Source organism: Dermacentor andersoni, chromosome 6, assembly GCF_023375885.2.
Source record: "Dermacentor andersoni chromosome 6, qqDerAnde1_hic_scaffold, whole genome shotgun sequence".
NCBI classification, from domain to species: Eukaryota; Metazoa; Arthropoda; class Arachnida; order Ixodida; family Ixodidae; genus Dermacentor; species Dermacentor andersoni.
In genome coordinates, this window is record NC_092819.1 from 56,850,477 (window position 1) to 56,877,687 (window position 27,211).

The 27,211-nt window shown below is 44.0% G+C and overlaps 2 protein-coding genes across 2 annotated transcripts in view; one reads left to right on the plus strand and one right to left on the minus strand.

Annotated features, from left to right (window-relative positions):
• Nucleotides 1–24,219, plus strand: Caf1-105 (chromatin assembly factor 1, p105 subunit). Its single transcript, XM_050171650.2, has 14 exons — nucleotides 1–99; nucleotides 359–483; nucleotides 946–1,051; nucleotides 1,150–1,176; nucleotides 2,052–2,154; nucleotides 2,228–2,331; nucleotides 3,063–3,159; nucleotides 5,659–5,746; nucleotides 9,544–9,710; nucleotides 11,673–11,767; nucleotides 12,672–12,711; nucleotides 12,813–12,938; nucleotides 18,604–18,735; nucleotides 23,240–24,219. Exons 2-14 carry the CDS (start codon nucleotides 361–363, stop codon nucleotides 23,961–23,963), a joined length of 1,932 nt encoding a protein of 643 aa, XP_050027607.1. The 5' UTR covers nucleotides 1–99; nucleotides 359–360; the 3' UTR covers nucleotides 23,964–24,219.
• LOC126522822 (uncharacterized) overlaps nucleotides 24,216–27,211 on the minus strand; it is a 6,880-nt gene continuing 3,884 nt past the window's right edge. Inside the window, exon 2 of the mRNA XM_050171649.3 lies at nucleotides 24,216–26,421. Coding sequence (XP_050027606.1) covers nucleotides 24,340–26,421 — 2,082 coding nt within the window. The 3' untranslated portion in view covers nucleotides 24,216–24,339. The remainder of the gene's footprint in view (nucleotides 26,422–27,211) is intronic.

Sequence of the window (27,211 nt, forward strand, 5' to 3'; positions counted from 1 at the left end):
CCGATAGGCGGCGATGCGTTTTGTTGGGGGATCTCGCGGTTGGCGCGCTTTGTAGTTTGCGCACATTTTCATGCTGATTTGCCGGCGCTGTTTTATAAGGTTTGTTTAGTTTTCCATTGAAACTCTTTAAAACAAGAACAACTTTTGCTAGATCATTACGTAATGAAGCTACCTAACGCAGCAATTGTTGCGCTGCGTGTGTTTTGCAATAGAAACTTCGCGCACTTTCGATCCGGCGGTATTGGGAAGCGGCTACTGTTCCTGCATATTTGTTCTTGCAATTTTGGAGAGGTTAGCCGCAGCCATAGATATGCCCACAAAACGTTGTTTTCCCCGGAAATTTGCCTTCCTTTTGCAGGAATGAAGTGCCATGTACCGGAAATATCCTGGCACAATCGAGATCCCATCTTGAGCATCGACTTCCAGCCGTCAAATGACAAATGTCGAAGGCTGGCCAGCTGTGGTACGGACACGCATATCATGGTACGTCTATCGTTCTAAGCCGGAGTAACTGGTTCCTTTTCTCGCGTTACTGATAACCGCTTGTCACGCAAAGCTGTACAGCCTCACTGCAACCCCTCCCTTGTTTTTTTTAATACTTTTGGGAAAGCGTAACTCCCATGTATTCGTTTCTGGATAACTTGAATGTTTGCGTAGGCGTCGCGTTTTGTCACCGATTATGTATCTGGGGGTGTCTTTATTTCTATTGCTCAGCCGTAGTTTATTACGTTTTAGCCAGTTCACGTAATTTCGCTTGCAATCGAGATATCATTTACGTATGGATTGTGATAAGATGATCTGAGTCTGCTCACCTTCAGCACCGAGGAACAACTGCCGTTTCTCTCATTCTTTCGTTCTCTCTCTCTCTATCTTATCTCACTCGAATTGTTTACTAAACAGCATACCAATTGACTGTTGTTTGTTACTGTTCCTTCTGGTACTTAGATATGGTTCATAATAGTGCACCACAATGGGGAATGCAGCCTTGAATTTCGCTCCGACCTGAACAGGCATACCAAGACCGTCAACGCTGTACGATTCTCAAATAATGGTAAGCAGGCGCACTCTCCTCGCTCCCATTAGACTGTACTATGGCTGATTCTGATGTGAGCTCTCATTTTTACGTTGATTCTATTTCTGACCGTTCAGGCGAACTACTTGCATCAGGAGATGATGGTGAGTTCACTGTTTTTTGTTCATTTGTTTCTGAATTGGTGGACCTGTTGCAGACTATGGAGAACGGGATTAAACAGAAGCGACTCCAAGAACACTTTGTGGTCCTAGTGTCTTGAAAGTAGGACGTGTCTTTTCGATAACACAAGTTTCTGCCTGGATGTTAAAGCAAAGCTTTCTTTGGTCCTTCCCTTCCACATTGCGCGGACGGCCGTGTGGCCATCTAAACTGGGCCGATCTCTGAAGCTTTGCAATCAAAGGTGGCGACTTGGTGGGCTGATCCCAGTACCAGTGTGCCACCATGAGGGTTTTCATGTGGTTGTAATGCGAGCCAATCCGGAAGCCAGTGCAGCTGGCACCTATATACAACACCCATAGCATTAACCAATAGAGCACTTCCAGGCTATTAGGAAGAACAGCCCTAATGTCTGCGCCGAATGTTCATCAAAAACTGTCATCGCTTGAGCTACAACATGTACTTGGCCCATGGAATAATGCTGCCAGTGCATCTCATGCAACGAAGAAGCTTTTAAGCTTCCTTAGAGGCACTGGTCACATTGAGAGTCTTTAATTGGTTGAGTTTTATGGTGTTTCTTCACGTTTAATCATATCCGGCTGGAGTAGCAAACTAGGAGCGTCACTATGCAAACCTCTCCGGGATTGTCTAAAGAGCCCCCCCCCTCTCTATCTCTCTCTCTCATCAGTGGTATATCTTAGGTCAAACGGGAAGCTATCGCTCCACTTTGACATTCATACTCCGATCATTTCGGCCTCCTTTTTTACACTCAATTATTAGTGTGAAAACTTGCATTGAGCCAGCCAGCCTTGCTCTGTGTCAACACTCCGTCTACGAATGCACTTTGTGGATTCCATGACAGATGCAAATGTTATCATCTGGAAACAAGTGGACAAAAACCCCGGTGACGTGTTCGATGAAACAATAGAAAACAAGGAACACTGGGTTGCGCAGAAAGTGCTGAGGTGAGACGAGTACACACAAGAAAACGTCGTAGCTAAGCTTTTTTTATGCTTCATCTTTCTTTCGTAACATCAGGGGACACATCGATGACGTCTGTGACGTTTGCTGGTCGCCTGATAATATGTACCTGCTGTCTGGGTCGGTGGACAACTCTGCCATCATCTGGAACATTGAAAAAGGTATGTTTATCTCATGTACTTTAGTAATTTTGTGGCGTTATTGTAGTGGTTAGCGATCCTGATTGAGACAAGCCGAGTTGTATGCTGCTAGTTAAAATATTCCTTTAAGCGAATTCTTTTTATATTTTTATATTAGGGGGTGGCAAACTTTTTTCATAAGAAAGAAATGGTTTATATTCTGGTGACTTGAGGACTCATTGTTGCTAAATTATATTCTCACCATGCTACAAAATGAGTTATCACTGGGAGTGCTTGTACAAGAAAGAGTGGCAGTAGCTAGCATGACCACTTTCTGTGGCATGATGTGGCTTGCTGAACCATGTAGTAGCATTTAGTGTAAGGTAATGTGCTCATATATCTTGTTCGACGTGATATAGCAGTCATATGAAAAAAACCTATTCAAGAACTGGGCAGTACATGTCTGAAGGGTTGCAATGGCAATAATGGTTTCTTGGAAGTTAGTATAAGAAAGAAAAGGCTAGTATGCCAGTACAGCTACTGAAGCAGACAATGTTCACTTTACTCCGACACTAATCACGTGTGTCCATGTATGATCAACTCAAATGTCCATGCAATTTAATTACACATGTCGCAGGTTAATCCCATTGTGTTACCATGCACCACACGGAGGCTTTCCTTTTTTGTGCTTTGGGTGGAGTAGTATGTCGCACTTTAGCAAAATGTTGTGTTCAGATTCATATTGGCTAATAAGCTTCTACTATTATTTACAGGCAAGAAGGTATCTCTGCTGAACGAAAACAAAGGCTTCGTCCAAGGCGTTGCATGGGACCCCCGAGACACCTACTTCACCACCCTCAGTTCTGACCGGTAACTGTTTCCTAGTGTTATGCTTTTTTTAATGTAAAGGATCTTGTATTACACCATGCAGGCAGATATTGCCACATGACATATTGTGATGAAGCTGGGCCTGGGATCATTTTAAAACAGACTTGGCAGCCGTTGTTCTTGCATGCATGACACAGACTAAACACGAGCAAACTACAGTTTGTCGTCTCAAACAGCTGGGTGCATGTAACTGCGTGCAATTGTCCTACTTGCTCGCACCACCTGCAAGGAGACATCACCAAAAGATGGCCTGTAGGGTGAAGTGGTGGAATGGTGGTGAAGTGGTGAAGTGGAATCTTTGGGTGAAGTGGTCTTGGACCTTGACGTTCGCTCTAGGGACAATTGGCACCACGCTTGAACTTAGCCGAGGCAGCAAGACTGGAAGACAGGACAGTACGCTGCTGGAACACCAAGCTGCAGATGTCAGCTTGCAAGCATTTATCCAGCCATCATAGATGACGGCAGCAGGTCAGTAGGACAGCTGGCCGTGGGCTCAAGAATCGCCAATCGGCAAGCTGCCATTCGAGGATATACTGTTGCTCACTTTCCCGCACGGCACACTGCTCTCCCACAGCCACAGATGTATTCTCGTCTTCGCAGTGAACAATCATCATCATAGCACACATCAGAATCGTCAAATGCGTGCAGGTAATGCTTCATGCAGGGACTGAAGTACCTTGTGGAACAGATTACCCACGAGTTCAGTAAATAGGAAGCACGCAACGGTGGCCTGCATGTGGATAAACTTATACTAGTCATTTATAAGTTTACAATGCAGACAAAATTATGATGCGCTTTCATTCCATGTCTCCGCACTCCTGAAAAATAGTTCCTGAAATGTTTCACAGGCACAAAGAGGAGGTGCCACTGTAGTTCAGCAAAACTGAACATGCTAAAAACTAAACTCGCTGCCTACACGACACTCATTAGACCACTGCTTGAATATGCCGATGCTGTGTGGGATCACCACACAAAGACCGGTGTCAACAACATTGAAAGCGTGCAAAAGAAAGCCCTTAGATTTATTTATAATATTTATAGTAGACGAGTCTCGATCACTGATCTCAGAACACGGTCTGGCCTCCCATCGCTAGAATTTCGGCGCAGACTGCATCGCCTACAAACTTCGTTTAATATTGTTAATAAACAAACAAAAATGGATCCCGACATGTACATCAATTTTAATGAAACAAAAGAAACCAGCCGCAAGCACAGCAAAACGATTGTGATGCCACTGACTAAAACTACTGCCTATCGCTTCTCATTTTTCCCTCGAACTATAGCAGAGTGGAATGCTCTACCACAAGAAGTCGCTTGTATGTCCTCGGTTGAATCCTTTGTCTCTGCCATGCAATCTTTCAGTGAAGTGTGTTAGTTTTAGAATCACCATTTTCCTATTTTTGTAATTTTGTACATGCTGCCTTTACCGACGCAATAGTCTGTATCTTTAAGCATTCTTTTTTTTCATGGTTCCTTGTAACTCATGTTTTTGTTATTTTGACTTGCAGTGCTGACTTTGTACTCACTCACTCCTGCCTGGACTGCCAGGAGGCAGTTGGCAGTATCTAATAAATAAATAAAAATAAGATAAAGGCTTCAGTCACGCACCGTTTGCACCAACAGCTAATTTGACAGGTGTGCTTATGAAAAAAAAAAAGAAATATTAAAGAAAAGAAAACAGCTCAGACAGACACAGAGCAATACCTTGTGCTTGAATAGTGCTATATTTGGAAAAGTATTATCCTGACTTATAAAAAGTAACTGCTTACCAACCCTTTTCTCCAAAGAGAATTAGAACAGGTACAGGTTGCAGCCCTGAAGGTATGCTGCACTGGAAGGCCAGGTTAATCTAGTCAACCTTTACTTAGTAGCTAATTTAGTTTTCTTATATTTTTGTTAGCTAAAAGGCATCACAATTGACTGGGGAGATCCTTGAAGTAAATGAGATCAGTCGCTTACAAACATCATGCTACTATTGGCACTGAATAATATAGAGTTACAGTATCTGGGCATCACTGATAGGAGTGACATGATACAATCACATAGCAGTTTCATTTTTTCATGCCTTTCTTTATTTCTATCTTTTTTTCATATATGTCTGCTCTTTGTGAACACTGAAGTTGTTTGGTGCAAGCACTGTGTGTCCTCTTCCCCTGTTTCTGTGCCGTGTTGTGCTGTTAAAAATTCAAAATAGCATCCAGTTAGCCTTTCCTCAGACATGTGAAATGCTTTGAGCTCATGAGCAAACAGAACGTCCCTCTATCTGAAATGGGGTGAAAGGAATTTGCAACGTGACAGCAGCTGAGCAAGGCAAAGACGTGGCTGTGAATAACAACGAAGAGGGAGAATCAGACGAAGTAATCCACTGATGAGCGTGCACTTGTGAGGAGCCCTCGCATCTACTTTCTTGAGCTGTCACTGATAGCAGAAACTTGTTGTAACATGCAGATATGTACAAATTCTGTGTTTTCTTTTCTGCAGGGCACTACGTATATTCAGAGTCAGCAACAAGAAGGTCGCCTACAAGATACACAAGGCAGTTGTACCACACGAAGGGCTGAGTGATAAGGTAATTGAGATACAGTGCATAAAATGTATGGTTGCTGGCCTGTGCATTGTTCGAAAATTGCATGATCACTGAATGAAAGCTCAAAAGTAAAATGTTGAGTGAAACTGGGCTTGTAAAATAAAGTTCTGGAAAAACAAATTGTGAAGTTTAAGAGTAAAAACTTTACATGTCCAGAAAAGCAATGTAAAAGCAAAACGTGGTTGGTAGTGCATTATTCGTGTTCCTGAAACGACACCCCATGATGTGTAGGACAGTGTGGCCAAACAATGTTGTCATTTGTTTAAAGTATATTACGCTGGGCTCAAAAATAAGTGACAACATGTCAAACACTTTCATAGCCTCTTCCTGTACCAAAAGGAAAATCCCACAAAATTTGTGCGTTCAAATTTTGATGTCTTATAGTTGCGGTAGTTTAGTGCAAATTAATCACAGACACAAAAAAGAAAGAGTGGACAAGTACAAGCGCTACTAGCAACTATTTATTGACATGCCACCGACCGATAGTTGTACAACTTGTAGCGCATGCATGCCATAGCATCACGCGGGAAGACACCACGACATAAGGCTCGAATGTATCAGAAAGTGGCTTGCATGAATTTGTATTCAGATGAATGCAAGCTTATTGAAGCTTTGCCAACTGAAATAGAGGCATTCCTTTCGATAAAAAATGTCTCCAAAGCCAACCAAGACGTGCAACTTTTGCTGATGCCTGGGATCTCTGTCTACTGAAGTTGTGGTTCACAGCCACATGCAAAAATGAGCGCGACCACATGTGTGTAGTTATCCTCTTTCTTTTTTTTACTTTTAGGCCAAGCTCACTGTAATGTACTGTATCCTAATGTAGTTAGACCTGAAATTTCGATGCCACTGGCAGTGTGTTTAAGATGTGACAGTCAAGGAGGGAAATGTGGTCTTCATTTTGACCACTACAGTCCTACCTAGGTATAACGAACTTGGATATATGCAAGATAAAATCTCGGCTGCAGCAGCCACATTTCAATAGGGCCGAAATGCAAGAACACCCGTGTGCATTGGGTGCGCATTAAAGAATCTTGGGTGGTCCAAATTAATTTGGAGTACCCATCTATGACGTACATCATAATGAAATCATGGTTTTGGCACATAGAACTCCAGAATTTGATTAATTTCATTAAACATGGATATATAAGAAGGTAAATCTAAAATTTGGTTGGCCACACATTATTTCAGTGAGTATTCTGCTGCTATAATGAAAACAAAAATGCAATACATCCAAGACAGTATTGTTTGTAGGAAAGCAAATAAATGTTTGCTCAAGATATCTATTGTAGCAAATCTGTCGAATGGTGAGCAGGAGCAACTTTTTGTCTAGCTGGAGCAGGAGTGAATGGTGAGCAGGAGCAGCTTAGTTTGACTAGCTCACTGACAGCGAACCAACATGCCGACCTCTTGTGGTCGCACTGTTCACATATGTGCATATTAATGACAGTGTGAACTACGTGTTTATAATTTAGCATTGCTGAGATGCAACTTGTCGACATAGTGACATGCAACTTGTTGGCATGGCTACATGACCATCTAGATCTACAGGAGGCCTTTTTCTGGCCTGTCAGAGGCATCACACTTGCGTTTTACTTGTGCAGACTTGATTACATTTTTTTTATCATAGTAGTTGCACACTCGTAACAAATATCACATGTAAAAATATTCTTTTCATGCCAGATGCAACTTCAGTTTAACGAAGTTGAGCTGCATGAAAATGTCTGTACAGAATATAAGCAGTGGTGCTTCAAAATGATCAACCATTCTAATCTGAATCATTGCATGCCTTTAGCGTCCGTGCAGTGTGTCCTGCTGAAATGAACGTCGCCATAATGACACCGCAATAACCTGACAAAGTATTTTAAGTGCTTTTATTTGCTTTGACTGTCGTATGCCGTTTTTATGCGCTCTCATTAGCGCCTGTCATTCTTTCTTTCTCCGTCATCATTCTTTCTGTCCTTTTCTGGAAAGAAGACAGGCATTGTTCCTCTTCCACTTGCAACTGCCAGCCTGTTCCTTCCGCCTCTTCTCTAATAGGGTCTGAGTCTTCTCTCCATGCCTAGTGAAAATTTTCAAAAACACTAAATTGCAAATCTGATCATTTTTAGCAAGATCTGTGTGCTTCCATTGCGTGTGTGGACCAACTTGCTTTTTAAGCACGAAGTACTCGTACACGCCATGAACCAAGGTTTTAATTGCATCGCGAAAATCAAACAGCGCGAAGGAACAGAAGAAAATAGAATTGGACAACATGGCTGCTGCGATCTTGTTGCACTGGAAAGATATAAATAGATAAGCGTACAATGGCACATGGTGCATGCAACATATTCTAGACTCATTTGTTGTGTAAAGTGAATTTGCTGGCCTTTATCGCTAGGCTAAACCTGCCTGTTGCTACAAACCACCATAGGTGCATCGCCAACAAGCAAGGCTGAATTTTTGCCAATATGGTACACCTCAACTTGTTCCCAGTTTATTTGGTTCTTATTTCTAAAGAGAACCCTGGTTTCCTGAAGCAGGGCATTGCAATCGCAACGTCTACAATGCGTGGCCAGATTTGATAATTTGTAGACATTACATTAGCTTTGTTTAGGCTGTATCCTGCAACCACATGTGATGCATTAAGGATACCTCACCAACAGCAAGTACTGACTTTTTGGCAAGTTGGATTGAAATTTTGTCAACTTTCTAGCACCAATAAGATGCAGACAACAGCGAGCAACACAACATGCAGCAGACTTCCATTAATTTGGCTTCGGTTAATTAGATTTTTTCTGTTGGTTCAATCCCAACCGAAGGTTTTGGCCAGTGCCCATGTATTTCTGTTGGCCCAGACATTCGTTATTTCGATCCTAAAATTGACCAGTCAGCGCCCACTCGCTTGATCCCTGTGGTGACCCCAATAGCAACGTCTTTAGTGGAAATGTCGGTCTCGGCAGAGCTTAGGGGACGGTGAATGCATTGGATAGATGTCCTCACCCTTCAGAAATGGAACGCCCATTTTCAGCCAGCCCTAGGAAGATTTTTCAAGCAATAACCCTAGCTCGCAATGGCCGATCATGGGATTGACGCAGTTCAAAAGTGCATTCTTTTTTTTTTTTTTTTTAAAGGGCAATTGGGTCGTAAATTGCCTGCACGTTGCAATAAGAAACTACAACTGCCTTTGCAGCGTTCGTATGCTTTACCGCATAACACAGATGTACTGCGGCGAAGCTGACAATAAAAAAAAAAAAGAAGAAAAAGAAGAAAGGCGGCAAAGCTTTAAGAAATCAGCTGCCATTGCGTAACACATTTTTCTTTTTAAAAAGTGAGTCTGTGTTAGATTTTCACTTTGTTTAGGAGCTTTAATGTACATTCTACATTAGTTTTCTACTTTGGACAGAGGCCTGTTAAACTCTGGTGATTACTGTCAAATGAATTCGCAGTTTGTTTTGGCATTTTTGTGCGCTATATTTATTTCGACCTGCCAGCTCATTCAATAAATTTGTCAGTCTTGTCAGGGTCGAATTAATGGAAGTCTACTGTACTCTGTCTTGCTCTTGTCTGCGTCATATTACCATTAGAAAGTTCACGTTGCCTTGCCGAAAGAGAGGAAGCTTGAGAAAACAAATGTAGGTGCCATTTCATTTGAAAGACGGCTGTACTTACCATTAATGTACATTAATATGTAGCTGGTGCGTGCGGTTTCATTTTAACCTGTGCATTCGTGGAGCACTCTTTATTGTGCCGGTCCAAACAGAACCTAAGTTCGTGGTATCTCTCCCTTTCTTCATTAGGACAAAGGAACTAGGTTGTTTTACGATGACACACTGAAATCCTTCTGTCGGCGGTTGGCATTCTCCCCTGATGGCGAACTGCTGGTTGCACCCTGTGGCATCATTGAGCAGGACAGCGGCAGAGTGGTTAACACGGTCTACGTCTTTGCTCGGAGCGATCTGTCTGAGTGAGTTTTACTTGTAACTTGCCTGTCTATGGGAGTGCCTTGCTAGTACTCGCTGCAGGTTTTCGGAACACTGGGACTGGGATTTAAACTTCTAAAGTGAAATTTCGATCGTGTAATTGGGACGTTGGAAGCAGACAAGCTGATGTATTATGCACATTGCTCTGAATTTTACCAATAATTTGTGGACAAGAGTTCTGTAAAACTCCATGTAAATGATAACCATTTCATGCAAACTGTAAACTAATGCATCTTATTTGTCGGTTTTTTAGACACCTTAATAGCCGCCGTTTGGTGGTAGTGGGATATCTCTGCTCGCTGCACTGCTAAATAACTTTCAAAAATTTGTGCTTTGGTGTTTTTAAGGTTTTTGAGATTTTCAACTATACTCCAATGAAAAAAAAAAAGAAATTGGGAGCCTAAATAAAATGCCTATCAACACTCACTGGAGCACAACTTTCTGGTAAATTTAAATTGACCTCAAACTACTGTGGTGGCTGTGGAATTGTGCTGCCGAGCAGAAGGTCGAAGGCTCAGTTCCCGGCTGTCGCGGCTACATATTAATGGGGGTGGAATGCAAAAAACGCTGATGTGCTGTGCTTATGATGCACTTTAAATAATTACAGCTGGTAAAAATTAATCCGAAGCCATTCATTGTGGCATCCCTCAAAACCGAGTATGTGTAGTTTTGGGGAGTTAAACCCAATAATTAAATTTTTTAAGTTGGCCTCAAGCTAGTGCTTCCCCTTTATGTAGCTAGTTGTACACTGATTCCCATGATAGTGGAGGATAACTTAATATGCAAATCATCTTACTCTAGTTTGCATGTGTTAATCTTTAGCCGCGTAACACAAAATTTTTTTCCTTTTAGAAGTGTCTTGTAGCTCCATTGAAAGCATGGGACATGTCTGTCCACTACCACCACTTCTCATGGCTTGAGAAAGGTAATAAATACAAGCACAGGCGCATAAACGAATTTATTTTTTCCACAATGTTAGCGGTAGATAATTTTCGGCATTGAGCATTGTTTTGTTGTTCTGGGCTCAACAAGCTCAAGCTTTCCTGCAGCACCCTGAAGAGTTGTGGGAGAGTGTTCCTTGAGCATTGCCTGTCATGATTGAAACGTTTACATAGATGTACTAGTTCAAGAGCTTGGGGAATTGTCAATCTGGTTTTCTACGTGCGAAGTCTGTGCCTCAGAAACAACAATGACTCTAGATACTGCAAGAATTCAACACATTTTTTAATCAACTAGTGTTAATTGCACAGCCAGTGAAAATTCAAACAAGCATTTCTGCATTCTTGCAGCAGCTGAGTAATGTACTTAATTAAAATAGTGCTGAAAGGTAAATTGAAAAGACCTCACCATGACAACCTGAAGAGAAAAAATTATAACTTACCCTATTACAATACAAAAGAAAGCCACTCTTGCAAGAAAAGAAAACTTTGTAAGCGAGAAAAGACTCAAAAACAAAAAGATGGGTGGCGACGGGCTGCCTTGAAGTTCCCACGTCTGTTCGAGCCTAGTTAATTTTTAATCAGGGGATTGACTGCTGTACATCACATTCTAAAAGAGACTAAGTCTGAACTTGGAAAGTATCAATAACTTTTACTCAGTCACAACGGCCCAACTACCCAAAATAAGATAATTTGAAATTCGTGATGTCGCATTGATGTACGGGCACTGGTGTCTTGGTGTTAAAATGGGAAAAAATAGAGAGGGAGACTAACATTGAGCTTCGTTTATGTTTTAATCACCCTGGTACCGGAAAATTAATGAAATAGCAATGTTAAAGAATAATTATAATAATTTGTCAGTCTAAACTGATTTAATGCTTCTTCTAAGCGTCCCTTCAATGACCTGAAGCTATCACTGCTACTGGAAGTTTTTCATAGAATTGCTGTCACTGTTACACTTGCTGACGAGTTTGTAAGTGCTCCAGTATTGTGCGTTGCATGTTGCAGGCCGGCCTACTACTTGCCTGTCGGGGAGAAGCCGAGCTTGGTGATACGCTTCTGTCCGGTTTTCTTCAAGCTGCAAATGCCTGTTGCAAACGACGGTAAGTCTGAAGGGGGCTCAGTGCAAGGGCTGCCTCAGCTTGCAGTCTCCCCAACGAAACCTCCTCCACCCTAACAAAGCGACGCGAAGCAGACAGAGTTTCCTACTGTAATTACTAGAACTCACAAATACAAGAAGGAACTCTGGCACTGCGATTGTTCAGTTACCGTGGGAACGATGGTTAGTTTGCGAAAACATCTGTGTGCTTATATTTAGGTGCACGTCAAAGAACCCCAGGTGGTCCAAATTTCTGGAGTCCCCCACTACGGCGTGCCTCATAATTAGGTTGTAGTTTTGCCACGTAAAAGCCCTTTTTTCTTTTTTTATGGTTAGTTCATACATTTGTCTGATCTTTGTGGTTGTGACTTGAGACGCCCTTGCGACTTTGTTCACTACATTTTTTTTTCTGCCTCCAATGGGCTAAATTTCGAAGCAGTTTTGTTTTTATAAATGCAGTAGGCAGTAAGACTCTGCAAACATGCTTTGAATTGTTGCATTTATAACGCTATATTGTATAACTTTATCCGTTTGCAAAGTCATAAAGCCGTTTGAAGTCAGGACGAAGTTCAGGCAAGTTTGTGTACGTACCCTAATTCCCAAGATGATTGAACAGCCATGCTTACAGCTTCTGTAGGCACAAGCGCCAGAGTTCCCTATTGATTTTTATAGAAGCTTCTGTGAGAGCAGATGCATGGTTGGATAAACGCATGTGTGTCCTACTGGAAGTAACTTTTAAAGGTGCGGAGTAAGGCAAGGGATTGACTTGCATTCAAGGGTAATGCCTCTGTTTTCTACTGTCTGTTTCTGTGATGTTGGCTTAAAATTGTAGCTGTCCTTGATTTCAATAAATGCGGGTTGTAGACACTGGAATGTTGACACAGACTTTGCCTCGGTGTTGCTTATAGATGGAACTAGCAAGGAAGAAGTAGAGGAGCCACTAATCAGGTAATGTGAATTCATGTCGCACCTCGATGCCCTTGGTGCCCTTGCTTGATTAACCTTGGTACCCCTGCTGATCGGCTCATGATTGTCGTGTTTCCATGCAGCTTGCCGTACCGGATGGTGTTTGCAGTGGCCACGCAGAAGGCCATATTGTTGTACGATACCCAGCATAGCGCGCCTTTTGCCCACATCTCAAACATTCATTACACAAGGCTCAGCGATTTGACTTGGTATGTCCCATCACATTGGCTCTGTAATTGCAACTGGCTGCTGCGTAAATAGAGGTAATTAGGGTCAACAGCTCTTGCGGCTAAAGCACTGGCTCGTTCTCACGGGGGCGACATTTCATGGAGTATTTTGCCTAATGTTATGTTTGGGTGGAGTACATGCCCATCGGTCCGACTATGATCTGTGGCAACAAGCAAATTCAAATTCTTGCAGTCTTTGTTCGCTGTGGCTTGCATATTTCCAATCCCCCCCCCCCCCCCCCCCCCCATGGATGCAAGCACGCAAGAGCTGCGTCGCCTTTGCCGTACGCTTGTGCGCATGCGCGAGTTGCAAGAGAAAAACCTGGGGACTGTGCCTAGGTACTACGAAGGAGGACATACTTCACTTCATTTGTCCCTAGCCGATAGCAGTCTGCACTATGCAAGAACTGGCGCTTAAATTTTGTTCAAATAGGCTTAAGTTTATCTAAGTGGAGAAAGGCACCTGAAGTCAAAATAGGCTATTTCAGAAATACAAGGAGCGTTCTAATCTGCGCGGGAGCGAAAGTTTTAAGTTTTGTCATTTATTTTCACACAGAAACATTATTGCCAAAAAATATGCACCATGGCATCATGAACTATACTCTTCTCGTTATTTTTCCACGTAGTCGTCACCGACATTGGAACATTTGTAGTAGCGTGCAATCAGTTTGAAGAAACCGCTCTGGTAAAATTCGGTGCCCTGTGATGCAAGGCCCAAGACATGATCTCTTCACCGTACATGATCTGTAGGCGCTGATGGATGACGGACACACCAGTCCCAGATGCCCATTCATACCAGATAACAGCATGCACTTCCATTAGTGACTACGTTGTCAGCATCCGTCTGTCTGCCATCGTGATTTGTACTTGAATTACCTTGAGCACATGCTGGTCTTCTGCTACTCTCTCTCCTTCCGCGCTCTGCACATGCGTCATTCTTCCTCTGCTAATTCTACTTCCGTTGTTGTACCAGCAACGCGCATCGCTTCATATGGCCATTCACCCGATGTACAATATTCTCTTTTTAAGAAATGACGAAACTTACTTTCAGAACGTCTTTCATATTTTGCTGCAAGAAATAGTTCAATGCATCCAGCAAAAGCAGAGTTATTGGCAGTCAAACACGGCATCTGCTGTGCTTTACTTCTTTCTTCAATGCCTTGCACTCCGAAGGCTACGGCGGAGTGGGGCTGCCCACAAAATTCTGCCTTATTTACTTAAATACGTTACCGTATTTACTCGAATCTAACATGCACTTTTTTTCCGATAATACGGGTCCAAAAATTACACGCGTGTTAGAATCAAGTACGACCCTAAAGGCTGTTTCACATGGCGCGATTGGGGCGAAAGAAATCGTTCTGCCGTGCACGTCGCAGAGCGATTTTCGCTCGCAGCTTTCACATGCGTTTGCGGCAGCGCTATATTCGTCGCAGCGATGCTCAAGGTTGCCTCTTGCTCACAAAGTATCCATGCCTTCATCGTTAAATAAAAACATCGTGGAAACTAGTCAAATATTCGAATTTTCCTATTTTTATTCGATAATAGAATAGGTACACCATTTTTAACGTCTAAAAGGGTTGAGACTTTACGACAGCTTGCAGATACGGTGAGTGAGGCGCTGCACAACACCGCAAGTATGAGTGTGCGTCTTGCGCGGCGTCGGTGGGGTGGTTCCGTTCAGTACACTCTAGTTTCGTTGTTACTATGGAAGCCGCAACTTTTTTCCCTGGATGAGTATTTGCTTTTACAGAAGAACAAACTACTGTTGAGTGTGCATGTATATAAGCAGCTGGCGCGATTTGTAGGGATGAAGAGGTTGACGACGGCGGCAATCAAGTGGGTACGTGCCGTATGTTGAAGCGGCGTCCTTCTCCCGATCTGGGTAGCGTGCAGCTTCTCCTCTCAAACGAATTGTGTAAGCGAAACAAAAAAATGTATGAAGCTCCTAAGCCGCAAACGCTGGTGGGTACACCCTAAACATAGCTAGAACTGACGCGCGACATTGCTCCACAGAGCTACCAACGCGCAATGAAACGCACATTGCCCCTCCCACATCGCGCCGATCGCTGCGACTGAGCGATGGCGCGACCAACTTGGTGGAATCCAGTCGCGGAGAGCCCACGACGTCGCGGCGGTCGCTGAGCGACGGAATTCGCTGTGTCGCTGACTGAAAATCGCGTCATGTGAAACAGCCTTAAGTCTGCGTTACCATATCGCCACTGGCATTTCAAAATGGCCGCTTTGCACACGCTTTAAGCCTAGCTGCTGTAGCTTCCTCCTTGTGCCGTAGTACGTGTGCTTAGGTTAGTACACTGCTCTGTCAGCATGGAAGTGCCGACTGCAAAGACACACGATGCCGCAATTAAAGGGAAAGTGATCGTGTGTGCTGAGATGGACGGAAATGGGCTGCATCATGGGCATTCGGAGTTCCCGAAACTTGCGTGCAAGTCAGAAAAGGCGTTCTACTCCGGTAGGTGCCCATAGTTATCGGTTCCCCGTCAGCTGCCCATAGGAGTCAATGCATAAATATCCTCACCACAACAAACACTTTTTCTTATGCCATTCCGCTTCAACGAAATCTGACGAAGTAATTCCAGGCTCGAAATCTAATTTGCCGTGCAGGAAACGCAATTTCGAACATTTTGCACATAATAATGCATCTACAAAGTTATCGCGTGTTGGCACCACAAGAAAATGCCTCTGATGACCGAGCATGGGGGCCGCCATTGCTCGAAGGCGACGGTGATGAGACTGACCTTCCTTTGGGATTAGCTTGAAACTTTTTAGCCGCAGAGAATCCAAAGCCAAAGCTCAGTCGTCTCGTCAGTCCATGCTGCATCTCGGTGCGTAGTTAGTCCTAGTGCAATTGGCAGTTCGTGTTGTGCACGTGTAGCAGTGTTCGATTGGCTCAGAGAAACCGTTCTGTTTTAGCGTGCTTTTCGACATGGCGCCGCCATGTCAAAAGTTTTTATCCTTGGAGGATAAAGCTCGGATCCTGGCCGAAGTCGCAAGTGGGCAGAAGAAAGGCGACGTTGCGGGAAAGTTTGGGATTTGTCCAAGTTTGCTGTCCACCATTTTGAAGTCTAAAGAGGCAATAGCGCAAGCTCTTGCATCAGGCACATCAGCCAAGCAGAAGAAGCTGATGCCGTCGGCGCACGAAGACCTCGACAAGGCTATGTACACGTGGTTTGTCGAGACGAGGGCGAAAAACGTACCCATCAGTGGAAACACCGTGCAGCAGAATTACGCTTGCATGCTGGGAATTGACGATTTTAAGGTGAGCACAGGCTGGCTCAGCAGCTACTCACCAAATGTGAAAATCGCATCATGATGCTCCTGGGAAGAAAAGGGAAGCAGTCGATACTGCTTGACTTTTGGAAACAAGAGTTTGTGGTTTACCAGTTCAGGTTAGCCATATTTTTGTGAATTTCACAACAATGAAATTTTCGCTTCTACGAATGTTTTCTCTTGCACCGTCAATTTCGTTGTAGCGGGACTCGACTGTACACCAGGAAAGACGTGAAAGCTTATTCAAGATTAATTATCCACGGTAGAATTGCGTAGCTCGGCTAGGGACAGACGGGCCTATATGTGTCCTTGTCTGTAGTACCTAGGTGCAGTCCCCACATTTTTCTCTCGCAACTCACGCATGTGCACAAGGGGCAGGAAAACGCAGCGCATCTTTCGCATATCTGTAGCATTCACAGTACAGAAACACACCTGTGCCTTGTTCAAGAAAACTATGTATATTCATTTTGAGCAATGGCTTGAGAATTAAAATTATCTGTGTGACACTTAACACTTCCCAGCTGTGCAAAAATGGCAACACAACAAGAAAGATCTGTAGAAGTTGGCATGTGTCATGGCCTTAAAAACTGTTGGAAAAGAAACTGCTGTACGGAATTCCACCATAAGAGCGTCATTGTTTAATAGGAAAAGAAAGTTCATGTGTTTCTTACAATATCTTGACACTTATGACTGGTGCCAGAAGTGGAAGTATGAAGGTTTGTGCTGAGTTGCCTCACGGGAAGAATTTGTTTGGAGCTGGAGCAGGAAGTTATGTGGAGCGATCTCTTAGGCGGAGATTGGCCAGGGAAGTCAACATGAGAACACCGATTCTGAGATGGCAGCAGCCCCAAGAATTGTATGTTGATCAGATTAGGAATACAGTAGTACCTCGTTGATACGTTCCCCTTACGTACGTTTTCCCAGCGTCAGTGTTGGCAATCAAGACCACAAGAAATAGCCCAATAGAGTTACGCTCATTTTTAACTGTTCATACGCTCCCGGAAAATAAGATTTTTCAGCGCCAATGTTCAGTATGTCGCAAAACTGCAATCGTATTATACGTTTTCCGGCCACTAGATTCCATGCAAACAAGAAAAATGCGCAAGCCGCGCGCGATCGAGAGCAGTTTATAGCCACCCACCATGGCAGCTTCACCGCAATACTCACGCGCCCGTCTCGGGTGATAACGCCGGCGCGCACTCAGTTTTTCATTTCGGTACCAGCAAACCTTCTCCAGGGTCGTCGCGCGCTGCATTCACAGCTAGTACCGCTAATCCTGTTGCGATAAGCATTTTCGCTTATGTGTTTCACAGCACGCAACACCATCAAAAGCATAGCACACGCTTTTAATAAGCGATAACTGAAACGCGTCTGTTTCGTGCTGCACACTGCGATTGCATACATTTTCCGGCCGCTAGATTCCATGGGAGCAAGAAAAGGTGCACGCAGTTTCTTATTCCAGTACCAGCAAATCTCGCCCCGGGTCTTTGCATGCCGCATTCACAGCTATCGCCACCAAACCTATTGCGATAAGCATCTTCACCTATCTGTTTTACAGTGCGTGGTACGTAATAGCGTACCGCATGTTTTAGTAGGCGATAATTCAAACGCACTGCCATGCCCTGCTGCCGGCGGGACAATGTGGGCATCGCATTTCGCTTAGGCAGCATTCGACGTCACCCACCAGCTCGGTTTCGTTTCGGTTCCCTGTCGCCCTCTTAAAACACCACGCAATAGGAAAACAACAAAATGCACCTCGGCCGCTGGAGCACCACCAGCTCGATGTGCATCGGCGTCTCACGCCGCAACAATCCACGCGGCGCTTCGCATACATAGATGTCAACAATAGTTGAGTCTGACATTTCTTTTTTTTTTTTTTTTTTTCGGATTGTACATTTTCCCGGTTAGCACGTTTTTGTCTCGCTGTTTTTCCCAAAACGTATGAACAAGGTTCTACTGTAAATTCATCATGCAGCAGCCTTTATTAAAGTTTTTGTGCCCCCTAACAGTGTGTACAACTATATCAAGGTCATTTGTCGTTCATCAAGTGAATGTTGAAGCTCACCCTTGCTTCGCTTCATCATGAAGTCGAGGGTCTCATGTTTATTCAAAACAGTTCCACATTTGATGCTCAAAATTTAAGAATGAATTTACTACATTGATTTCTTTCACTGTTTTCAGTGGTTTTTGCTCTAATAGTTTCTTGAGAATTTTTATTATGCTCAAGCTTGTTTTACGTAAGCTTCACAAGTACTGTGGCATTTAACACTTGAGAGAATCTAGCCTTCATTACTCCCCACCAAATGCAGCCCTTGTCCAAATTTTGGGTCTGGTTTACTGATCGACATTCTTGCTCCAGGTCTTCCGATGGCAGGGTGTTGGCTGCTTCATCGACTGATGGATACTGCTCCCTGATCACGTTTAGCGAGACGGAGCTGGGCGAGGTCTACGAGGGTTCCTTCCCATTTAAGGAAACGGTAGAAAACAACAGGTATGGTGCATTGGCTTTCATAAAGTTTGTTGTAGACACTGAACTGCTGCATCAAATCAAGCAGTATAATGCATACGTGCATGACTGACTGGGGCAGCGAGTGGCCAAATTTGAGGTTGCAGGCCTGTGCAAGAAGTCTTTCTTGCTAATGTTGTGGCCTCCAAGCTTTTGTTAGGGATGACACATCACTGTAAACTTTAGCAAACAGTCATTGAGCTTTTGCAACTTACTGTCATAGGCTCAAACTGAAATTTATGGGGCCTAAACATGCACTGCATTGCATGCACTCAATGGGCAACTCTGGCTATTTTTCCAAGGTGAATGGGTCTCAACAGGATTTCTATGAAGTTTTCTGTGTGGCACTCTAATCATCTGTGCCAAATGGTTCAAGTGAAAGTTATTTAGTTTCACTGAAATTGAATTTTAAATGCTCCCAACTCGTACCTGTGAATACAGTAGAACCTCATTCGTACGGTTTGGAAAAAACCGGGAGAGAAAACTTACTAACCAGGAAAACGTGCGATCCAAAGTAACTAAAAAATTTTTAACTCAACTGTTGTTGACATTTACATAATGCAAAGCCTCGCGCTGACCGTTGTGGCATGAGGCGCCGACGCGCATCGAGCTGGTATTGCTCCAGCAGCCTGAGATGCATTTTGTTATTTCCCTTCTATCGGGTCATTTTTTGTGCTCTCGATTGCAAACGTTAGCGCCGAGAAAACATGTGTAAAGTGGAGGTTCTACTGTATATGATTTGTTATTCTCAATCCTGCCCATTTGCCAATTTCAATATCTACTTCGCAATCAGACGGCAGTTACAGACGAGTGGGTGCTTGCCAACAAGTCATTTTGTGCAATCTCCAGTGCTGTGAGGACCATTCTTTGGCCTTTAGGCATAGAGTATTTTAGCATAACATTACCGACTGCCGCCAACAGCTCGATATTTGCCACCATCGTTCAGCAAGTTTACCAGCATGACACCTTCGTGATCCCCATCCTCAAATCCGTGCCAAATAGATAATTTATTATATAGTACTAAATGATGAGCAATCAAGTGGTTTCAGTAAGTTTTGCCATTGCTCTATTCTGAGTAGCGAAATAATAAATTGACAAATCATGCGCATATAACATTGACTCATGGGTTAATGGAATAGCGCAGGGTATTGGACAGCTTCTTTGATTTCCTTAAGATTTTTATATTTGGGCTTCATGGAAGCTTTTGAGCTGGAAAAGCCGAACTATGGTGGGTGGTTAATATGGCAAATCAGTTTAGTGGAAGTCCACAAAGTGGGAGGTAGGCGCATTTTATGATAGGTGCTTGAACGAGAGTGCGAACTCCACATGAAACAGCTGTCCAAGTTACCCAGCTTAGTTTCGGTACTTCTTTTTTAATTATGTAACACGGCCCTGCATTTCCGAGTTTCTAAGCAAATTGACTCACTTTTGTATTTTCGGAAAGGCTTTGCTCACTTTGCTTAATATAGTATAGAGTTGAGGGAGTTGCCCTTTGAGACAGCAGCTGTATCTCGTCGAATGATTGCTTGTGAGGGAGCATGGTGATACTCAAGCAAGTAAGAGATTCACAGCTTATCAATGGTAGTAATGTTTTATGTTCATTTTGCAGCTTCTAGTACACTGGAGGTTTGAGTGATGTTAACTTAGCTGCTGCTGCTTCTGTGTTACCGCGCCAAGTAGTCCAGCAGCATTTGACAGTGCTTTTGGTTGCTCATATCGGACGCCGAATCTACGCAGCTTCCATGTGTGATGGTTTCACGTTTGCCTGACACTAAAAGGAAAAGCCGCAAAATAAGTAAAACTTTACACTCAGTGGTGTGTTCTGTCTTAGTTAACTTTCGCTAATAAGGTGTTCATCTTTTCTCTTCCTCGGCCTAATCTAACATGGATTAAAATGTGGGACTCTTTTCAGAAGCGCTTTTATTTGTGCACGCTTTCTCTCCATAGCTTTCTCTTCATAGCCACAGAAAGTTGTCCACGAATATAGTAGTTGCTTAGTTCATGTTATTGCTGCACTAACATATGTCTTTTGTACTTATTCAAAGCACTTGAAAACATGGAACACCACGATTCCTATTCTTTCCTGCCGTAATGAAAAAAAATAGCACTTGCCGTGCACCAGTAAGCGAGTGACTTTCACAGAAACATTCGTCTCTGCTTTATATTTGAAAAATTGGGTTATACTCTGGGCCAGCACAATGTAAAGATTCTGTTCCAATTCTCATTTGCACACTTCGCCCGTGGTCCAAGCAGTGCTCCGCCTACTTTGTCGCAGCGATCATCCAGTCATGAGCAGTGGATGATAAAAGAATACTTATAACGACCACATTTCACTGCATTTACGATTTTCCGGTCCTGCCTGTTGAAACTGAACCCATATACAGTAAAACCTCGTTAAACTGTACCCGCTTAATTAAACAGTAGTTTCGTTTTAAAAGTAGTAAAGTCAAATCCCTGACTCAGCGGCCATTGAACATAATGCATTTTGTATCCGCATAAACCGTACAAGGTTATTACATGCATATCGGTTAACACAAAGTGTTTCCACTTTTCATCACATAATCACGGTGGTACATTGGCCTGGCAGAACAACAAGCCTCAGAGGTCGGAATGGCCTCCAGGCGCAAACACAGAGGGCGCTTGGAAGGCTGAAGTCACATTAACACACAACATTATTTTGCCCTGTGCCAGAGTCTGAGAGCGTTGTGGCCCGTGTTGTCAAATGGTTGTTTATTCTGTGGTGGTGTTGCGTGATGCAATCTAGGACAAAAACTGGGTGCTCATAATAGAAGAGAAATTGGACATCGTTCTTGCTATCAAACGGGACACGAAGAAGTCTGTGCTGGCACGCGAGAGGGCTCTAGTTGACTGTGGTGTGTGGCATTTGGAATATGTGAAGAAGTTACTCAGCAGTGCTGCTGCGACTGCGAAAATACGACGGCTACGACGTTAGACTTTTTGAGGTTCAACTTTTCGACATTGTTGCCTCTCTCATTGCCGAAGTGTCGCCTAACGGCGATGATGAGGATGACACGGACAGCGAAAGTATGGGAGATTCAGGATCGATAGCAGTGGGAGATTCTGCGCGTTATGTCAGCCTCATGTGGGTGTTCGCTGAGAAGAAGGGGCTGGCAGAAAAGCTGGCTCGTCGCTTAAGTGAGTTTGAGGCCGCCGTCATCGCTGCTAGCCCGCCGTGGTATCAAATGAAAATAAGACATGTGCGAAATGAATAAATACTGCATGTTTGCTGCGCTTTCATTTGGTTAAGTAGTACTACCGTGTAGTACATACTTTTTCCGACCTCTGGCCAACTACGGTTTAATGAGGTTTCACTGTATAACACATGTTTTCAACGGTGGTGTACTGTTACATTGAACACTTCAAAAATAATCGTGATAAAAGGAGGTCGCACACGAAGTTTTGAAGCACGGAATCTCCACCGAACTGGGCGCACGGCAGCACACCCCCCACTCCAGTCTAATAGCAACCAAGATACAATTGCCGAGATGAGTGAGCGCCCCGGGCGCATTTCAGAAGCCACAGGGAAAGCCGTCCGCTTTCAGCCATGCTAGGGTAACCATGCTTCAAGGCATCTCTCCAGCATGCTTCAGGGCGAGGCAGAACAGTGGCAGTGGCCTCTGTGATAGCACCAGCGCATGCTATCACAGAGGCCACAATGTCGGCAGCACTTTAATTTTTGGGCACTTGTCCGTGCGGCGCCATGTGCAGTCACAGAGGTCATGATAGCAGCACTCTTGTTCAGAGTCGGCGGTCGTTACTGCGCCATTATTGGAAGATCATGGTTCTTCCACATTTCTTTTACGTCGCTGACAAGGGAATTCTACCTATCTAACTTCGTACTTTTTCGACAGAAGCGACATAGAAAATGTCACTTCATGGCTACCAGCGCATCTGCAGCTGACGAAGCCGTAACGCCACGACCTTTGCAACATGCTGACATGCCATAGCAATTTCTGCTTCCTGCCAACTAGAATGCTTCGCTGTCATATTCGGTATCCACTCATGTCCTGCCGATATTAAAACATATACGTAGTAAGCTTTGAAGAAACAATAGCGGCGGCTGTGCTTGTGGTTTCGAAATGGCAAGTGATCGGAACTGGCTGGGCTAGAACATGCCGCATTGCGTTCTTTAGATCGGGTTTTCAACGAAAACTAACTAGATGCACGTGAGTGCCAGGAACAAAAAGCGAGATGCTGAAAATACAATTTTCGGACCAAAGTGTTGTTGAATCGTAAGTGCCACAGCCAGCTTCAGTGTCGCTAATTTTTGTGCATTTTGAAGGGTAAGTCCACATATAACGAGCTACTGATATAACAGCCACTTTTCGTGTAACTATCATATTTGTTATAAACGAATTCAACTGTACTATGATGCGAAAGGCATTGCTACATTATACCGGCCACGATTCAAACTGCATAGTAGTGTTCAAATCGGCACCCCAGTCATGTGTCTTATTTTTAATTGCAGTGACTCCCCATCTGGATCAAAAAGCAATTCTCCTTCAGAACCTAAAAATGTTCCACCAAAAAAGAGAGACATATTTAGAAATAACAAAAGGAAAAGTGCCAGTTTCAAGGTAACAGAAGTCACAGCAAGGGTTAGTACCAGCCCACGCACCAGAAAGACGCTAGCCGACATTATTGTCATCGACGACGAAGAAGACGCTAGAAGTGGCAGGAAAAGCTCCAGTCAGTCTAACGGAAACAGTGAAATGGGGCTGGAAGACAAGAAATGTAACGGAGTCGCGTTTGAGGAATGCCCGCTGACGAGGAGAGACAATAGTGAACAGGATCATGGGGCAGATTTGAAAAATGCAGCAACCAGCAAGGACAAAGCACTCCATCAAGAAGGCAGTGGTGGTAGTGGCGACTTGGCAAACACGTGCACCAACAACAAACTAGTGTCCGAGGTTGCAAGTGGGACGAAGATGGACTTGGGAGATTCCAAACAGGAATCACAGGACAAAGTTCAGCAGTCTGTGGAAGTTTGTAAAAGGGACACTGCACCTCAAGTTGTGAATGACCACTCAAGCGGTCAGGATTGTGACATGGCAGCCTCCGACAACAGCGAGGACAAAAAGCAATCTCCAGAATCGAGCGGTGCCAAGCCAGAATCGGGGAAGTCTGCAGATCTTCCAAAGAAAGCACCTCGACGGGTTCAACTGGTTACACTCTGTACAAAGAAATTGTGACACACTAGCCAACAATGAAGGTGAAGTTGTGAGTGGAAGCCCAACATGGGAATGACAACTGGCCAGAGATGCGCACTTGGACAGCACTGAGCGCAAAGCCGAAAGAGCAGACATTCCTGTATTGATTTTTCACTTGCAATTCATTGTATATGACACTGTAAGTTAAATTTTAGCAACATTGTGTAGCACTGCCGATTACCTTGCATGTTAAGTCACACAATTTCCTTGTAATAAATATATTTTGGCCGTCTCTCTAGTATGTTGTGAGCAAGCCTTTATTTTTCTTCATGCTAAGCCTGTACTTATAGTTACAGTGCACAAAAATTGAGTCATTGTGCACATGGGCACCACATAAATGGAACGCTGTGTGGAACGCTCAGTTTTCAGTGCTCTTCAGTTTTTCTTCTACAGTCTTCCTTAAGCTGGCAAAATCTGTCTTGAACTCCTCATAATCCTTCATGTTTTCTTTGATGACATCAACCGACTTTCGCAGTTCTTCATAGCGCTTTGCCTTTTCACGCATTGACGCAGATGATTCTTGCATTGTCTGCATACTGGCTTTGAGGTTCTTCAAGTCTCTGACTACATCTGTGAGGCCTTCTTGCTTAGCAGTGTTCTTGGCAGGCAACGAGTCTTTCGAGTCATTTAACAGCTGGACATCCTTCTTTATCTCAGCAAGAGAGGCTTTTAATTCTGCCAGTTCCTTGAATTTATCTGAAGCTTCGAGCTTTTCTGACACAGTAGCTCCAATGCTTGTCTGCAGCTCTTCAGTCTTCTTAATAAAGCGTTTGTTTAGTGTCTGCAGGCTGGTTTGCAATCTCTGAATACTGTCATTTACTGTCTGCAGAGAAGACAGCTGGGTTGTTGCTTCTTCCAGTTTCTTGGTTGTGTCCTTCCTCACTATTTCGCTTTCTTCAAGTTTATTAGTCTTCTCACGGATTTTGTTAAGCTCTTCCGACAGAACATCAATACGCAGCAATGCGTCCTTTGTTTCTTGGAGTGATTCCTCCAGGACATCAAAGTCTTCAAGTTTCGTCTTTATGTTTGACACTTCAGTGACTACTTCATCAAATCCAACTTTATCCTTTGTGTTGTCTGAAGTGCTCTTCAGGTAATCAATGTCACTATCAATTTTATGCACTTTTTCTTGTATCAGTTTGATCTCTGCTCTGTACCCTTCAAGCTCGGCGCGATATTCCTGAATTATTGCAGAATCGGTCCTGGCAAAGTCACCAGCATCCTTCACTACTGCCTTCAATCCAGTTAAATCTGATGATATTCCTTCAACCCTGTCATGAAGTGTACTGTACTTTCCCAGATCATCCTTGATGGTCCTCAGTTCAGTGACAACTTTCTCCATATCCTTGTGCTTGACAGTGCACTTTAGTTCATCAATTACTTCCACGCACTTTTTCAGCATCTCAACTTGTTGAGTAAATGCTTTCTTCTTGTCACCAGAGCTTCCCGTAATGTCTCCAAGTAAGGTCTGTTCAAAGTCGTTGACAAACTCCATCACATGCTTCATGTCCTGAATGGCAGCAATGGAGCTCTTCATCTCAGCCACCATAGTACCCAGTTTTGCATAGGCCTCCACACTGTCCTTTAGTGATTCCACATTCTTGACAACATCTGCAATCCTCAAGTCCATGGTCTCCTTCAGTGCTCCTAAGTCTTCAATACTAGCTCCATAAACCCTCATGTCTTCCTTAATGGCGTCAAATTCTTCAGTCACATCTGCCATGTTGTCCTTCATCTGGCTGCGCAAGCCAGAAATGCCATTGACTATGACGCTGTAGTCTCCTTTCTCATTTTTCATCTTCTGCAACTCCTTCTTGAAGATGTCTAGCTCTCTGGCAGTCTCGTCCTTGAGTGCCTGCATCCTGGTGGCCATCTTGCGCACGTCTTCATGCACCTTATTCACCTTCTGCTGCATCGTGGCAACTTCATCAAGCCACGGGGCTTGTTGCATGACGACAGGCGGCGCCTGGAGATGCTGAGTCATCATCGCCTGCGGTGTCATCGCCATCGGTTGCATGACCATTTGTGCCGGCATTGTTTGAGGCTGCATGACCTGAGATGGCACAGTCTTCACTGGCGGGCCCTGCATTGGTCCCATGTTCATCGTCTGCTCGCCGGCGCATTTTGGTGCCGCTGCACGCATCGGGCCTCCTGCCAGCTGGGCGGCTGGCATAGCGGTGGCCCGCTTGCTGTTGTCAGACTTTGGAATGCGTGAACAGTCCTTGCGTGCATGGCCGGGCACCTCGTGAAGCTTAATCTTCTTGCCACACATCTGGCATTGGACGGCCTGGAACTCGCACTGCTTGAGGTGATCCTTCATGCCCCGCAACGTGTCCAGGAGCCGGCATCCATTGCGGCGGTTCACGCACGCCACGCGAAGCGACAGAAGCAGCTCCGTGTTGTTCCGTTCAAACTTGGCCTTGCTGGTAGGGGTCTCCACCTGGGTCCAAGAAAGCGTAGTTGGCATGCATCAGATCTGCATCCCCATCGCTGTGTGGAGAACCCGCACAATGGACTACAGCACTGATGTGACCGAGGTAAGTGAGTAGTTCACTCAGCACTCATGATATATATCAACAAATAACTGCGCCAAGGCCTCTTTCAGACCTTGACATTGCAATAACACCACGCTAACGGCCGCAGTAAGGACATACGGTGCTACAGATGGGCATCATAGCATTTAGCAGTAAAAACCCATTCTCTTTGAATGGGGGAATGCTGCGTTTTCTGCTTGCACATCGAAGCAATGGAGGCGAAAATGTGCAAGTATTGAGATTACGGTGGTTGTTTAGAAGTGGCAGGTGGTTAACACTCGGGGCCCTCTGCTACTGCGTCTTGGTCAGTTTACAAGTATGGAATGTCAGAGCCCTTCAATTAAGCATCAATGACACACATGCATAACTTACTGCTAATACTGTAATTAGTCGCACACTTTAAACTTTGCCTGCATATTACCCATAATTAATGTGCACCTAATTTTAAACAAACATAAACAATGTGCCTTGTTTAATTCACCAGAGAAACCTACTACGAATCTCGTTCAACGTATAAAGTTAGAGAAAAAAACGAGGGTTCAGTAATTACTTGTAAACGCTTCTAATTATAGACTAGGAACGCTAAAATTTCACCATGCAATGCACTTAAGATGACGCCCTACGTAGCATTATCTTGGTACATTGGCAGGCATGGTTGTAAATGGCTGAGAGACACTTTCGAGCATTTGATTAATA

Bases quoted from the DNA above. Each gene is read 5' to 3' on its own strand.
- Caf1-105 (XM_050171650.2), top strand. From the start codon at position 361: ATGAAGTGCCATGTACCGGAAATATCCTGGCACAATCGAGATCCCATC. The intron at 3,160-5,658 runs GTAACTGTTTCC...TCTTTTCTGCAG, and splicing joins ACCACCCTCAGTTCTGACCG to GGCACTACGTATATTCAGAG. The intron at 12,939-18,603 runs GTATGTCCCATC...TTCTTGCTCCAG, and splicing joins AGGCTCAGCGATTTGACTTG to GTCTTCCGATGGCAGGGTGT.